At 32.6% G+C, this 14892-nt stretch overlaps 1 protein-coding gene across 4 annotated transcripts in view; it reads right to left on the bottom strand.

Moving 5' to 3' along the window:
* The window catches only part of LOC113548785 (teneurin-m), a 68051-nt gene that overhangs the window by 31643 nt on the left and 21516 nt on the right, over positions 1–14892 (bottom strand). For all 4 annotated transcript variants that reach the window (XM_026949847.1, XM_026949849.1, XM_026949850.1 and 1 more), the window contains exon 2: positions 2344–2619. In XM_026949847.1, the coding sequence (XP_026805648.1) occupies positions 2344–2619 (276 nt within the window). The remainder of the gene's footprint in view (positions 1–2343; positions 2620–14892) is intronic.

Below are 14892 nucleotides of genomic sequence, written 5' to 3'. Positions count from 1 at the left end.
TTAAAATTGTAATATTAAATTATTAGTATTTCTTAGTTATACCTATACACAATTATATAGTACTTACATTTTAAAATTTAGTATTTACGAAGGGGATAATTTAATTAAAAATTATAATATAAGGTATAAAATATATGTTGAACAATAATAATAACAATATTAAAGTAACTTTTTAAACGATCATTAAAAGGAATAAAGGGGATTCATTAAGTAATTGTACGTTGAATGAAATACAATGTTTTTATCTACACAAAAATTTTATTTTCCTGTGAAAGTATAAAATGTAAAATTTTTATGGTTTATTATAAAATTAAATCTTTAATTAAAATGATAAACTGTGTTTTAAAGTGCTAGTAAGTTTCATGATTTTATCATTTAATCTACTTATCGATGGAAGCGGAAAATGTCTTGTCAAAAATAAATTATGAAATAACATATTAAACCTTGCTATAAGCTTCAAACATATTATTACATTCTCGAGGAGTAAATAATGTAAGCGCTAGAACTGTATCATTTTCGATAATCAAGTACTTTTTATTAGGTTAAACTTTAAGCATTTTTAATTAACTTTTTAGATGCTGCAGATGTACTGAGTGTACGCAGTACCGTTCCATTTATACATATTATTATTATTATTATTATTAAATCGTATACTCGTGTTTGCTGACTAGAAGCTTTTTAACGATATTATATTAATATTTCATACAACAATTTAATTTACCTGATTTACTACATTGGTTGGTCGACCGTTCTCTTTTTCCCACCCCCTACCGCTAGTCCACACACCAACACACAATACCGATCGGCATCGGATATTTCCAGTTATCATATCTAATGTATTATACCATAGTGAATATGTACACGGTGCCCAGTGGAATAATACGGACGGCGCGAGCGCTTACATCAATTTCCCCTAATTGATGGACGCCGGTCAAACACAATATTCTACCCCGCCACTGCTGCTGGTAGCGGTATGTTGTATATTATTATATTATAGTATAGTTGTATTTCGTATTAGCATTATGCATTTTCTTACCACCCCTTCCGCAAAGCATGTTATAATAATATCCCGGTCTGATCGTTAATCACGTTAAAAGCGTATTGGATATTTTACATCGAAGGCTCTGTGTATAAACGTTCTAAAAGCACCGCAGAATAATTATAATTACCTAATGAACAACACGCATACATACGAACACGTGTATAATGAATATATTAATATAGAATATTGAATTGATTGATGGTTTACTTTGTCCACTTATTTCAATTTGCACTAAATAGTAATATAGTTATTACTGTTATTAGATAAAAAATGAACGGAACCATTTAAAGATTACCAATCAAAATAAAAAATATTTGCACATCCGACGACATTGTATTATAATATAATATTATTTTATAACTTTAGTAATGGTACTAATAGCGTTCTCTGGACTATATAGAAATGACGAACAAGCACAGCAGAACAAAAATTAACTGTGAGCGAATCGTAATAAATGTCTTATTATTCGTAGCCATAATGGAGGAACAATTTGTTTTGATAACAAGTGTGTTTGGATATTCTCGAGGTTGGGTTTTTTCTATGTTTCTTTTACCATTTCGGAGTAGTCCCAAGAGGGACACCCTCCGCTCGCCCACGGTTTTCGTCACGACTCTTAAACGCACATAAATCTTATTGGCTCGTTGTTTGGCGGGGACGACAGTAGTCGCTAATTTTGAAAAACGACCATTATTCGTAAGAAAAAAAAATAAGAAAAATCCGACAACACGACAAAAATACTAGCTATACACAGTACACGTAGTTACAGAAAGAAAAAATATGCAGTGTTCACTGGATATTATTCAAAATTATCTGCGCGTCAGATTCGGTTTGAAAAATGTAGGCAGCAAAAAGTAAAAACAAAACAATCCACAAAATTAAAAACAGACGACGTACCTCCTATAGCTTTGTATAGCTCTTTATATATGTATATGAATATTTCACGGTAAGGAATCCAAAACGTTAAATATTTTTATGTCAAAAGCTCATTATGTCAATTTACTAGTCAAAGGAACATAAATTATGCATACTCTCGTCACATTATTTTATAGTAACATATTTATTCATATGAGTATTGGTATTAAACTTGAAATTGAAAATAGCATCGTATCCGAAACGTTGGAAAAACGCCGTCGTTATTTTGATCGTAAATCATTTCGGGAGGGGGGATAATTGCTTATTCCAAGACCAACCCGGGAAATGATTCGTACTGATCTGTGAACCGCTGGTCCACTGGGGCCGATTGAATGTTAGGTTACAACAATCTTATGACTATGAAACGGAAACAAAAACGTCGCTCTTACCGCCGTCGTGCAGTTGCAAAGTCGCGTCCCTGGTGAACGCTAGTTCCGAATCTGTGAGCGTCGCGTCCGAACAGTTTCCTGACGTGCCACTGGTGTCGGTGTTGAGCAGAGCACCGGGCTGCTGGTATGTGTGGTTCGGCCTACGGTGCCGATGATACTGGTGCTGTAAGCTGTGTTGATGACGGTTGGGCTGGAACTCGGCAGTGTCTTCGTCACATTCCCCGTCGCTGCTGTCACCGCGATGCTGGTACGGTTGGTACGCTCGGTTCGCTTTTCCTGCAAAGAAAACGTTGTATTTTAAATAAAAAATAAAAGATAATAAGGTACTGAAGTCACAAAACGATTGTGTAAGGCCTAAGCTCGACCGTACTTTTCGAATAACAGAACAAAAATGTCACGTTATCACTACTTGATTATACAATATGGCGCGTACTTCATTATTAATAGGCCCCGGCGAATATGTCATAATATAATATTTCCGACTAAAACACTTTATAACGTTTGAATCGATTCGATTCACAAATACGTACAACCTACGTGCATTAAAATAAAGAAAAAAATAGCGATTTTGACCAACTCGAAACCGATGGATCAATAACAGTTTTTCTTTTACCATAGAATAAAGTTGGGACAACAATGAAGAAACAATGTGTATCTAATCATCATATATTTTCCAAGAAGCTTTTCACTTATCGTCAAACTTAGGAAGTGCCCAGATATAGTACGTTGATTTAGTTAATACGATCGTCGTACAGCATCCTTAAACGATGTACCTACTTTATTACTATTATTACTGTTGTTGTTTTTGTTGTTATTGTGGCTGTGGTGATATATAATAGTGTTGCGATCTAAAGGGGCTCCGCCCGTTTACCAGAGAACTCAATCACGATAATTGGCAAACGGGTTCGCGTGGCAAGTGATCAATGCAATACGAGACCGACCTGCTTCCTTTAATTACGAAATGGACGGTTGTGTGCAATACAGCGGAACCCGGCTGTCCGGCGTTTGTTCGTAGATATTATTAATAATAAAAAAAATTCTTCAACGACGTTATGGTACGCTCTACCGTGAACAATATGACTTTCTTTTAATATAACTGCAATCTATATCCTTTGATTTTCATTTTTTAAAACTAACAACTTCCAAGCAAATTATAATAAAATAAATCAACAAAATAGTTTTATTTGGTTGTTTTAAAATTAAAGCTATAGATATCTCGAACGAGGAAAAATATTAACTTTTAACGTTATTTCCAGACAACTTTTTGATAGAATTTTTTCTTTTTAAATACTGTTACATAATTTTTGTTACTTAAATAATTTTTGTTGAACAATGCATTTCTTGTACGATCACTTTAAAAGAAATGGAGAACACTATAACCTTCGCACCATAAACACAGTTGTTTATGAGTAGCTCTACAAAAGTCTTTACAGAAGTAAGAGGGCTGTAAAGTATCAACAGAAGCTTACTATTGCATGGTAAGCCTATGGTGTGCGAAAAATGTAGTTTTCCGGGTGAAAACAGTTTAATTTAAATGCATGGAAAATAATAAAAGGGATTTTCTTCCATAGAATACGATGGAATTTTGCCTCACACTTTACTGTTTCTAATAACGTGTACAGCTGTTATTTATTTTCTGACTATTCCCAACCCTTTTCCTCTATCGTTGCCAATGAGAGAATAAATATATATATATAAACATGTATTTGGTTTAGAGGGGGTGAGTTATATAGTGAGGAAATGAACGGGGCATTGTCAGCGGTGCATTTCTCGTCTATTACTGAATAAAAGGCCCGGAACAAGAATTAGTGACCCGAGCAATATCTCATGTTTGTTGCCCCGAGAAAACGTTTAAACACAACGACGACTCGAGGCTTTTAACGCCGGGACCAATGTTGTTTACCCTTATAGTTACTTGAAAAACAAACATACGATGGAGGCACATTCTACGACCCCTCGGTCCATGTTAAGCTCTTTAACAGCCACTTGTCTGTTTTGCGTTCCCCATTATTACAAGTCTTCGTTTTCTATTAAAAACGACAATCGAAAATTCAACGTTTTATATTATAATTATATATTGTTATTGTATTTTTGAGCATTTATAAGCCAAAAAGTGAGTGGTTTTTGTTTCTCAACTTTTCGGATCTAAATAGGATTTTAAAATAAAGACATTTTGCGTTATTCATCAAAATGCAAATACGATTTCAACGCACCCTTTTTGATTTATGTTGAATTCATTCTTCGGTCAAACAAAGCAAATATTATTATTTATATTGTAACGGTAATTTATTAGCAATAATAATTGTTATTATGATTAGTAGAACCTAATAATACATTTCGCACGTCAAGTTATTCCACCGAAGTATGATTTTATTTTAATAAAGGCATGGTACGTTCACTTGGTAATTAAAATAAGCCCATAATACCGTTAAGTGTTTACGAGTATAATTGAAATGTACGTGTTTAGTTATTTTACTACTCAACCGATAGTCAATTATAAAATCCATTAGTCTGTTGTAAACTTAAATGATGTATCATATGACTGCATCAGTAAACTAGCCAAGTAGTATAAGCGCAATACATTAATACTGGCACGTGATAAAAGATGCAATCTATTACATTGTTAATTTTTATATTATTTTAACATTTGAAAAGGCGACCTGACAGTCAAATATAATTTAGCTTTTTATTTATTTAGATTATTTATTTCGTTTATTAACTTACACGAATATATCAAATTGACATTGTTAGCTATTAATATTTAGGATACATAATAAGTAAGGGTACATATTATACTATCATGAACAATTTACATTTTCTACGATTTTGAAATTAACACGAAAGACAATTGATATATAATACAAAAATAACAATCTCAATGTAAAACTATTCTAATATAAAATTATCAAATAAAATGTTGCTTATTAATTTTAAACAATTTTATACAGATATAAAAACAACTTATTTAGAATTTTGTATTAATTTTTCAAAATTTTTGGCCATCAATTTTCTATAGACATTTATTTTAAAAAAAAAAATTGAAAATTAGTTGTTTATGAATCGATCAAAAATAATTGAAATATTTGAAAATATGATCGTAAATATAAAATAATAATATAAACAGTTGGTAACAATTCAAAGTATCCACGATAATTCTCGTTTATGAGCTACATAAAAAAACAAAATTAATTTTGTCAAAAATTCACGTTTTTTCAAAATTTGTATTTTTTTTTTACTTTTAAAGTTTTGACTTTCCGAAGTACTAACTAGACGTACTTTGCTACCAGATACAACCCCCATTTTTGAAAATTGAAGCATTTTTATTGTCCCAAAAGGAGATGATGGACATAAAAATACACACACATCAGTGTAAAATCAATACATTCATCGCTCCGCTCAGAATCTATAATACAAAGAACAGCCGGAAGAACTTATTATAGTTCACACTGTCAATACGAGCAAAGCTACGTATTGACAATATGAACAATATTGTCTAAAGACAATATGAGCGGTGCATGGAAGGGTTTTGTAGACGAGGAACGGTGATGGGAAAAGAAACTTTTATTGTGAAAGCCTCTTGAAATCCTCAAATTCATATTGCATTTGCAATAACTCAGAGCTGATGGCGGAAAAAAAGAAGCAGTAAAAATAAAGGGGTACACTCATTTTTCAAATCCGGGAGGACGCCGTCCTAGCAGTTTTTTTTCTTTTGTAATAAACCGAGCTCGTAGTTTGGCGGTTATCATCCGTCTTTGTCAGAAAATTTTTTGAGCGTCATCGCACGACTACGCGAAATCGATTTCATAGCTTTCAGTGATCATAAAAAAAAATAAATTTAAATAAATAATAATAGCTTATAAATGCGTTTAACGGGGATAAATTTACTGAGCACAGAAAACGTCTCGTAAATAAAATGTTTATGCGTAAAGTCAGTGTACCTACGTTGTAAATTCGTGTGTCGCAGGATTTACGCTCGAACAACTAATCCTCGGAAAGTGGACTCCCGGGGGTTTGTTAATTTTGAATGGCTAAAAGACGAGCTGTAGTGCTGTGGACAGGGTGAATAGCGCTGTATAAGTGCGATAAACCACCTCCTGGTCAGGAAGCACTAATCAAAAAGGGTTGATTTCGGACGGTAACCCGTGAATGGCCGGAGGTATGTGTTTTGATTGCCTGTCAACCATCCCAAGGGTGACATTTACAAAGTCACTATAACTGCGCCCTTCTCCCAACGTATGTCGTCTTATATTTTTATACATATATTGTGTCAAATTAGTGTACATAATATTTTTTATTATAGTTGAAACGAAAAACCGTATATCGGTCTATTTAAAATTATGTTTCAATCAAAATTTAATATCAATAAAATATACTCTAAATTCCAGGGTAATATATAATATCTAAAAATGTCATCTGGGATATACATTATAAATTTTAACAGCAGTAATTTATCATTTATTTTAAACATTAAATTTTGAAAAGATGATGTACTGATGACAATGAATGTGCAACAAATCAATTTTCTTGATTGAAATGAATCTTATAGAATTTCTTAAACATTAATGATCATCCATATAATGTACAATGGTATTCAATTTCATTTTTTTCATTGAAACTCTGATCATCATGTATCTTATTGTATTATCTTAGTTAAAAAAAAAAAATCAATCAAAATTCTAATTATTATTTTCTACCTCAGTTTCTTTATGTTCAACTGATATAATATTGATTGTGTAAATCTTAACAAATAAATTTAAACTCTTATATAATTTAATAAAAATATGATAAAATATTGTATTAGAACATATATATTTATCAGAATATGACTTCTTTAAGTACAAAAAATAACAAATGTCTATGTAATATTAAATATAATTTATTTTTATAATATAATGGCATGTAATTTTAGTTTCCCGAGCACACATACAGACGTCCTTTATAAGATTGATGTTCTTACGACTTCCAGCAATATTCCAGGGACCTCGTCTTTCATTGGGTCATTTCATTGTATATACATGTGTTATGTTTCCCCTTTACAAATATAATTTAAAAAATGAGAAAATACGACTGTTGGAGATTCCGTTGTATTATCGATTTGATTTAAATTCTTAAAAACCATTATACCATAGAAGTCACCAGTTTACCACTATTGTTTATTCGTATCACTGTCGGTAAACTATAATTTAACTTCCGATTTTTTTTTCTTTTCGTTAATAATTTTAAATCCAACACGATAACACCCGTCATAACATTAAATAAAAATTATATCCTACTACAAATTATTGTTATTCTATTTGCATTTTATTTCTAGTTATTTATTTAATATAGACATAATGATATTTTTATTTGTCTGCTTAAAATATTTTACTATTTTCTAGAATATCTATAACATCTAAAAAAAAAACTGTACTTGACTAATGTATATATTATTTAAAAAAAAAAAACATAAAAAAAATAAAAAATACTACCCACTGGTATACAGTCGGTATCGTTTTACCCAGTAATCTGATAGGTCAATCTCATAAAAGAGAAAGAAAACCGGGCAACAAAATAATACTACGCACCTTACATAATTTAAACTTTTTAATATAAATACATAATTAAATATTGTCGAGATACGATATTTTTTAAATATATAAAGATTACTGTACATCTCAAATTGATAATTCCTATATTAAGTATAACAACTTTATTTGGTATGTTATAGGTGTATTCGATTTTCATTCAATAATTTTTGTTTATATTAATTTAATCTAAATAAAAATAGATTCTTACAATGCAATAGAGTTCGATTTCATATAATCAAAATCAGTTTTATTTAATTTTAGTGAAAAATGAGAAATTACATTTCCACAGAGTCCTTGAGCACGACCAGTACAGTCAGCGATGCGAGAGGATCTTCGCCGCGGTGTAACACAACTCCGTCAGATGAGACTGATTTAAACCGATTAGTCGACAAGCGAAAAAATATATTAGAGTGTTGAATTTCAGTGCCGACCTTGTCTTTTGTTTCAACCGGACTAAGCAGTTCTATACTCCCCCCTTCCGTACTTCGTTCATTAATAATATTTTTCATGAAAAAAAAAACACTTTACAATATTCAAACCTCCCGTGACAGATTTTAATGGTGTATACCGGGTGGATGATAATGATTTTATAATTAAACGTGAGGGACACGATGATAACAACTCCGCCGAATCGCTCTCATTCTCGTTCTATCTCCATCCTTCTTCTTTCGTAAGCGCAGCAGTATATTCTATATTTAAGATTAAATAATCTTAAAAACCGTTCCCCGCTCGTTTGTCAAACAAATCGTTAAGACGACCTCGTAATATATATATTATATTTTTCCCCTTCCAACTAGCGTCGAACAGACCTCCATAGTAGATGGCTTTCATGGATCACACTCTCAGCGAGTCCATTAGTTACGACAGCGAGGGACCGTCGTTTAATTGATGTAAAAATCGCCTGGCCCGTTTTCCCACAGTATCATTGGAGGGTTTTTGCCTGAAATAACACTCGTGAATCATAATTAAACTTGATCATAATAATTTTATGTTTTGCTAATTTAAGGGAGAGTAAAATGCGTCGAGGGTGCTAGGAAACCGCAAAATATTTGGGAAAACGTTAGTGTATAGACTTTCATAATGTAATTAGATACGGAGTTAAGTGCAATTACCACTACTTTTATTGCTACTACTCTACTAATAATAGTTAATAATATAGTATTAATAACTATACGGCGGCGGTGGAGTTTATTTTAAAAGAAACGAATCTTTAATAGTAGACCACCTCAAATAAAACGTTCCAGTTATAATTGAAATAAAAGATAAACAATATTTTTGAACACGATATAATAACACTATTCACTATAATGTGTAACGGAAATGTAAAAGAAGTACCGAAGAATGCAAATCACCCATGTATGACTACGATGCCATGATATGTTTTCACCGTCCATTTTTCATCCACGGTTGATAGTTTACGCGACGTAATGCTATGTATTTTCTTTATAGTAATTACTTATTAAACATAATATATTTTTAATCATAGTTGTTTATTGAATTACATTTTAGATACTTTTGAAACATATACAATTATGGCATACACATCATTATCACCATTGAGAAGTGTTTTTTGTTAAAAAGTTTTATATCGAAACATTAATGACTGAGAAAAATTAAACAGAGTAAAAATGTATTATTTGACAATATTGCGTACATTTTAATTACAATTCTAAAGTATTTTATTATTATTATTATTATCATCACCATCATTATCATCATAATTTTTGTTTACAGTGTCGTGAAACGTTTTTTTAAAGAGTTCATTCATATTATTTATACCTTTATATAAATACGACACTATTCAAAATGTGATTAAATTATAATTGACAACATTTTAGAACATTTTTTAAACAAATATACCACATATAGATAGTTAAAAAACAGAATCATTAAATCATTAAATTGTATTTTTCACGGTTACGATGACGTTTAAAAAAATTGAACTAAAGAGTGACGGTTTTTTTTATTATTATTATTATTATTATTATTATCTTCGCCGCTCGCCTCTCCGACAGCTTAACAAAGTTAAAACGCCCGGTAATGAGAAAAGTTTGATTTTAATGAACCGAAAGCTCTGCACACGGCCGTTATTATGTCGGCTGAGTTTGTTAAAAACATCACGAGCCGACTTCAGGCGGGAAGCGTTCAAAATCGTTATTCCGTTTTAGTGGCATAGAGTAGAGAATGACATCCGAAATGTCTTAGGAGTTTATCTCTGAAAACTGATTTTTCTAAGAAAAATAAACAAAACAAAAAAATACGTAAAATTCTACAGACAACTTTTCTTTTGATTTCCAATCAACGATCCGACATTCATTTTTTGTATTTTTTAAAAAAGACTTTTAGGGGACTTTTATTTACTAAATATACACTATAATATGTATTTAAATAATAAGACTTATACTTCAAGAATTATGTATTTATAGACTTCTTAGTAAGTATTTTCATGATACAGTAAAACAACATCACTGAGATTATATAATATACATTACATAAATTATAGAAATGATTTACATTAAATTAATATACTCCTTAATATCGGTATTATATTATTAATTAGCATTCGGAATATATTGAAACAAATAAATCTCAAAAATATTTAAATAGTATAAACATTACAATATTAAATGGGTAGTTAATAAAAACTATTCTGTACCTACGTTCAACTATATCATCGTTCATTGTAGTATAGTATTCGTAGCAGATTTAGGAAAATAAATAAGAGATATTCAGAGAATAATAATATATCTAAATTACAATTTTATAATGGAAAACTTTATAAAACCTTATAGAAAATAATTTCATAAGTCATAGTGAAAACTTTGCCGAAGATGCGTTCAATACGTATGCAGTAAACCTACCGATGTATATTAAAGTAAACAGTACGAAAAATAACGAATACGTACGCTCAATCGAAGAAAACAATTTGAATAATTATATTATAATCTTTAGCTAACAGTTTTCTCTCGACGAACAAAAAAAAAAACGAGTAAAGAAAAAACTTAAAATAACACTAGGCACGCATTGTTTGGTCATAAACGAATGTCCTAGTTATTTTTTTTCATTTCTTTTTAATCCTTGTTGACCTAACCCGTCCTCCGGAATAGCAGGAAGTCGATGATGCACATCGGTTAGTGTGTTAGTGTATTATCCGTGTTCGAAAAAAAAAATAATAATAATAATAATAATTGGAAGTACGCGTCATTGTACACCGGTGAGATGGTGTCAAGACGCCGCGGGCGATCATCCAGCCATAAAACAATAATGTTCATGTTACCGAGGTGTTCGCTGATGTCGATTTGACAATGGTCCTTTTGTTTGTGTGCTTTACCGGCTGCTGTGCGAATATATATTTATTCTTTATTTTCCACCTCGAGATCATCACAGCTCGCAGAATCACAAAATATAATACCTGCTACCTACAAAACACCTTACCTTGTACGCTTGGCTGAGTGTTCATTAAAACAAAACACCATTTTACTCGCGTCATCTCAAAATATTTTTTCGATTGTAAAGCGAAAACAAAAGTGATCCGAGTGAATAATAAAAAGTACTCATCAACACCAATAGTAATATCGTTGGCCAAATAGAGAGGTATATTATATATTATGTTCTCTTGAATTGTACAGTTTTTAATTAGACATTATTTTTCTACTGTACTTACCTATATAACCTACAAAGCCACTCATATGACAACAATAACAAAAAAAAAAAACGTATGGACATAAAAGACTAGAAGAAACAAAGACGAAAGGTTTTAGTTTTATACAACGATCGAGTCACCTCGTACCTACGATTAATAATAATTGTAAAAATTATGGAAACTACGCGAACACAATATTTTCGAACAAACTGAATTACAACTGTATATATAGTACACGAACACACTATTATCGCGTTATAAATATATATATATATATATATATATATCGTCGCAGTGTTTATCGTACGAAATTTATTTCGTCGATTTCGGTCGTGCGTCACGACGGCGTTTAACGCGCGAGCGCGCATGAATATTTACGACCGAAATGCAATCCGAATGCGATTTTCATATAATACAGCTGCAGCAGTCTTCGGTGGCGTGCGTGTGGATAATATAATTTATTGTGTTATTTGGTATATAACATATACGAGAAGTCGGTGAGGTCTGGTTCGTTGGTATCATTTTAAACGGGAACGGCGGCGGTCTGCCGATTGCGGATATATATATATATATATGTATATATATGGGTGTGTGTACTATTATGCGAGGAAGTTTAATCGAAGTTTCGGTAGGGCGACGGCGGTGCGAGCAAAGTTCAGTATTCGTTCTCCTCCGGTCGTCTTCGGGGAGAATTAATTTCCTTTTCATTGTTTTTCGTCTTGAATACACGGTAATTAAACGGCCAGATGGAATCCGCTCGCGGATGCCAGGAAATCAATCTTCATTATACATATATATATATATTAATATATTATTTATTCATTATTTTCTCTTCATTATATTGTTTTCTTTCTTTCTTTCTTTTTTTTTTTTTTTGTGAGACACATATTTTTATAGCCACCTTTTTATTCACCCTTCTTTCTCAGTTCTGTTTTATTTTTAATCAATATCTCACGATATTACTTATGTTTACGAATATTATTTCCTTTTCATTTCTTTTACGTCTGACCCGCCTCTCCAATGTGTTTCGTTTGGCCATTCCGTGCAACTGTTCGGAAGATAAATCGCAACGACCGTGTTGTAGAAACGCAATATTCTGTTACTCAGAACGTTATGCACAAAATTTCATTGGCTATTCCGGAATAACTGTCGTTGGCAATTGGATTCGGAAAATGGCACATGACAAATTTGCCAACGTTAGCAGATGTCTCGACTTTGTGCACCGCGCATTTACCGGAAAAGGCAGCTCTTCGTCATGGAAACGGCAGTAATGCGTAGTTCGTTTTAATTCTTCAAATCGCATGTAAACCCGACAGTAAAATATAAACTATCTACCTAGGAAAATGTTATGTTCGTACAATATAAATAGTATTAAGATTTTTTTTTTCCCCTCTGCCGTACAATCGCAGTAAACAATATTAATAGAATTTTAGATTTCAATTATTCCAAAGTACATTTCCCAAATGATTTAAAATTATTGAGCTGTGCGTTGGTAAAATTAATAAACTGTCGGAAAAATCGAAACAGTTTTCACTAGAACTAGTCGTCGTTCGCTAAGTAATTCCGTGGAGACTATATGTTTTCATAGCCGACGGACATTATTGTTTCCCTCCGATCGGAAAACAGTATATTTTTATTTTGCCTAGCGTAAGGTAAACCAGAATTGTAAACGAAAACACAGCAACCGTGTCCGAGCAAATATTATCTTTAGTCTCTCGTCTTCCCGGTTCGAACACCGCGTGGGCCCGCCTATAATACGCATATATAATAGATATTCCGACGATATTGATCAAACGGTGTGGGTCTGCAGCAGGTGTGGAACGATAACTGAGAAGGGTATATGCATCAAAAATGTATAAAACGACATGACGGGCGTAAGTTTGTCTTGAGGTGGGTGAAACGTCAGTAAATCTTGCGTTATTTTAATTTCCTGTTTTATAAACGTCCAGTCCGTGATAATCATGTTGAGTGGCCAGAAAGGCACCGAATTGGTGTTAATATTTTTATATGTTCGGCCCACTTCTTCAACCCCAGAGTCGCATGAACTCGTAATCGACGGAATGAATATTTAAGCAGAAGAGTAATTATTATTCTGATGTAAAGAGGAAAATTTATATTTGAATAGGTAACTCACCGTACTAATTTATGTGACTAAAATTATTCAACAAACTTGAATTTTGTCGATATTATAATTATGATAATATTATTATGTAACGTGATAACTAGTGAAACTAATAATATATGTTATTACTCATAATACTATTGAAATTTAATACAGACTATGCAAAAAAAAAAAAAGAAAATAAACAAAAATGTTTGATTCCAAATATTTATCGGTTTCATATTATCCATTTCTAATAATAAAATGATATTATTATAAAGTACCCACCTACTATCGATTAAGAATATCAATACACTCCGCTGCGCCATTATCATTTGTAAATCTCAAATCCAGTTTTATGAAATAAAAACCATTCGATACGTTTTCTCACAGGACCGTCCATCGTGTTGAACGAGTAACTGATTTTATTTATTTATCGTGTTCATACATTATAATATATTATATATTACACGCTTTATTAATATTACTATGTTTTATGGTATTTACTAAATAACCTCAAGTGAATTATCTTGGATCTAGTGAATTCGCCGCGACGTGCACGCACGCAACGCTCGTCGTGTGTCCAATGCACAGATTAACCGAACTGTACACTTCTGTGAAACGAAGCCACATGGGTACCACTTTATATAAATTATTGATGTCACTTAATGCGTTGTGACGGGCTATTACCCCGTTCCACTACCACCCTTTGAACAACCATTCATTTGCGGAGGAAAAAAACGCGGTCAGTAGTGCGTAGTACAATACGAGTAGGCGCGCACAAACCGATCGCTGTGGATTTTGCGTAAAAGGATTCAAAAAAAAAAGAGAAACTTTTAATATTATGTACGATTTTCAAAAACGGTCTCGATGATGGTTTCGAAAAGTAAAAATATACACCCACTCTCACACAAACGTATATAATATAGTAATGCATTCCGTCGGCAAAATCGCTGTTTAAAGACTCGTCCGACAGTCGACCACCGCCGCCGGTCGGGTACAACAACACCGGACGCCTGGCCGCCGCCGCCTCCAGCAGTATCCCTCCCTCCTCTCCCGCTACCCGTCACGACGAATAACGCACAGCCACACACAGGGGTCATAATGAAGGCCCGGCGGAGATCATCTACCCCCGCCGGTGCGCATCGCCCGGTTTATTGATCTCGTGTTGCCCCTCCGTCCCCTCCCCGTGGACCCTTTATACGCCGACCGCCGAATGCGTATGTGTACACACACGC

This window comes from Rhopalosiphum maidis, chromosome 1 (genome assembly GCF_003676215.2).
Source record: "Rhopalosiphum maidis isolate BTI-1 chromosome 1, ASM367621v3, whole genome shotgun sequence".
NCBI lineage: Eukaryota > Metazoa > Arthropoda > Insecta > Hemiptera > Aphididae > Rhopalosiphum > Rhopalosiphum maidis.
Note: the sequence above shows the minus strand (reverse complement) of the source record. Positions and strands in the feature narration are given on the sequence as shown.